The sequence below is a fragment of the Sphaeroforma arctica genome, assembly GCF_001186125.1.
Source record: "Sphaeroforma arctica JP610 unplaced genomic scaffold supercont1.593, whole genome shotgun sequence".
Classification (NCBI taxonomy): Eukaryota; class Ichthyosporea; order Ichthyophonida; genus Sphaeroforma; species Sphaeroforma arctica.
This window is the reverse complement of record NW_014039965.1, coordinates 46,862-48,931: the sequence shown is the minus strand read 5'-3', so window position 1 is coordinate 48,931 and position 2,070 is coordinate 46,862. Positions and strand designations below refer to the sequence as shown.

At 39.0% G+C, this 2,070-nt stretch overlaps 1 protein-coding gene across 1 annotated transcript in view; it reads right to left on the bottom strand.

The window, feature by feature from the left end:
* SARC_07464 (hypothetical protein) overlaps window positions 1-638 on the bottom strand; it is a 4,064-nt gene extending 3,426 nt beyond the window's left edge. Inside the window, exon 1 of the mRNA XM_014298598.1 lies at window positions 158-638. Coding sequence (XP_014154073.1) covers window positions 158-446 — 289 coding nt within the window. The 5' untranslated portion in view covers window positions 447-638. The remainder of the gene's footprint in view (window positions 1-157) is intronic.
* Window positions 639-2,070: the final 1,432 nt, after the last annotated feature.

The window sequence follows — 2,070 nt, the reverse complement described above, 5'->3', positions numbered from 1 at the left end:
TTATATATATATATATATATATATATATATATATATATATATATATATATATATATATATATATATATATATATATATAAGTATACATAAATGTATACATCAACAGAATCCAGGTTTTTAATAGTAAGCCAGATACTGGGCGAATTGACATACTTACCACGTTTGGTTTGTTTACTTTCTTTGGCAAGTCGCTCATTGAGCTGGCGAACATTTTTGGAAAACACTGCAGAATCTGCACTATAAGCCGCAATCCTGTTGTCACAGTCAGATACAACCAGTGACACATTGCGCAGTAGTTTGTTTATCAGCAGCTCATCCATTGTGATCTTTGGTGACTGTGCATATTCATCTAACATCTGGGTTTGATGTAAATGCCTGAAAAGGACCGCTAATACTATTACAAATAAAAACAGTGGTACCCGTAAGTGGGCAGACTGTACGAACATAATTGTTAACACCTACCCACCAAATATCAGATGTGGGCGCGCTAGGATACCGTGAGAAGCAATGTGGTCGTAAGGTCTGTTTACACAAAATACTCTGACATAAGGACAGCCTCCAGAGTATACATGTATATCTGAATTGTATATCTGAATTGCAATAGCATTCAAGTGCTGCTGCCTCGTTTTGGAAGGCTGTGTGATGTATATGGTTTAAAGTAAATATAAATACGCATTCTAGTAGAAAGGAAAGCCACTCATTATATGTGGTAGCTCAGGCGGGCTTCAGCGTATACGTTGAACGTATACGTACGAAGTTTTGATATTTATACGTTATAACGTGGAAGAAAGGAAAAAGGTCTAAACCTCCGTACTGTGTGGAACACTATTATTAAATACATAGGAGTGATAGGACTATACGAGGTACAGTACTCTATATTTTGCACCCTCTTGTCCAACATACAGGAACGTTTAACGTATACGTAAAAAGTATTAATTTTTATTTATAGGCGTATTGAGGTTGTATATACATACGTTAACGTTTATCGTATACGTAAAGAGGTTAGCAGGGGGTTTTTTAGGGTTTAGGGTTTTAAATCGGAGGCTATGGACATCTGGTCCTCCGGATAAATATAAAATTTAACATGGCCCTAACGTCAGTAAGTTATACGTAGTGTGAATAAAAGTTGAACGTTAACCGTTATTTTTTTTTAATTATAGACGGTTTAACGTATAACTTTTTGACGTTAGCTCCGTCCTCTGGAGTCTGGATTGAGTCTCCGTGCAAAAGTTGCGTCTTCCTGGAGACAAAGTCATTGTCCGAGAGACTTTATATGAGGGAATTTTCGCCCCTGAGCCCTGGGCCTTAAGAGCTGGGGCCCTGTTGCCTCTAACAGGCTGACACTTGACACTGTGGCTAACTCTCTGACCAGACTGACCTTCGAAGATTCTCTGTCCTCTGATTTGAGTGATTGGCTGATTTCACGGTACATAACGCCGGCTTTTTTTTAAATCATACTTGCTCTGTAGCCAATAAAAACACGGACAGCGAAGTATGTATTGTAATATCAACCGTATTTATCTCTGATTTAAAACAATGCTGGTATTTTAAGTACCGAACTTTCGGGTAATGTTCCTGGGCGTTAATAAGAGTGTGAGAACTGCTAAGTGTGGGCGATGACATATAAGTTTGAAAACTAATAAGTTCGGAAAGTGCTAAGTTGTAAAGTGCGGTTCGTTGGCGAACGGCCGCGCAGGCTCGAAAGTAGAGGAGGTTGGTAGATGATTGGTACTTTGCAAACTGAAGTGCGGGGTAATATGAACTGGAGGTTGGCAGATTACGATGTGATTGGTGAATGTTGAATGGACTTGCAGGCTCGAAATCATGGGGATACACGCTATGATTGGTGAATGTTAAATGGACTTGCAGGCTCGAAATTGAGGAGATACACGATATAATTGGCGGCAAGATTCTCAAGAAATCCCTCGGAAATAGCATAATTACGAGGTACAGTTCATTCAAGAAGTTCATTCTGCTAAGGTAGTCGTTTATTCAACAATCAATAATTTCAATCGCTGCTTCTAGTCTACACCAATCCGGCTCTGTGCTATGATTGTAACGAACACGTAC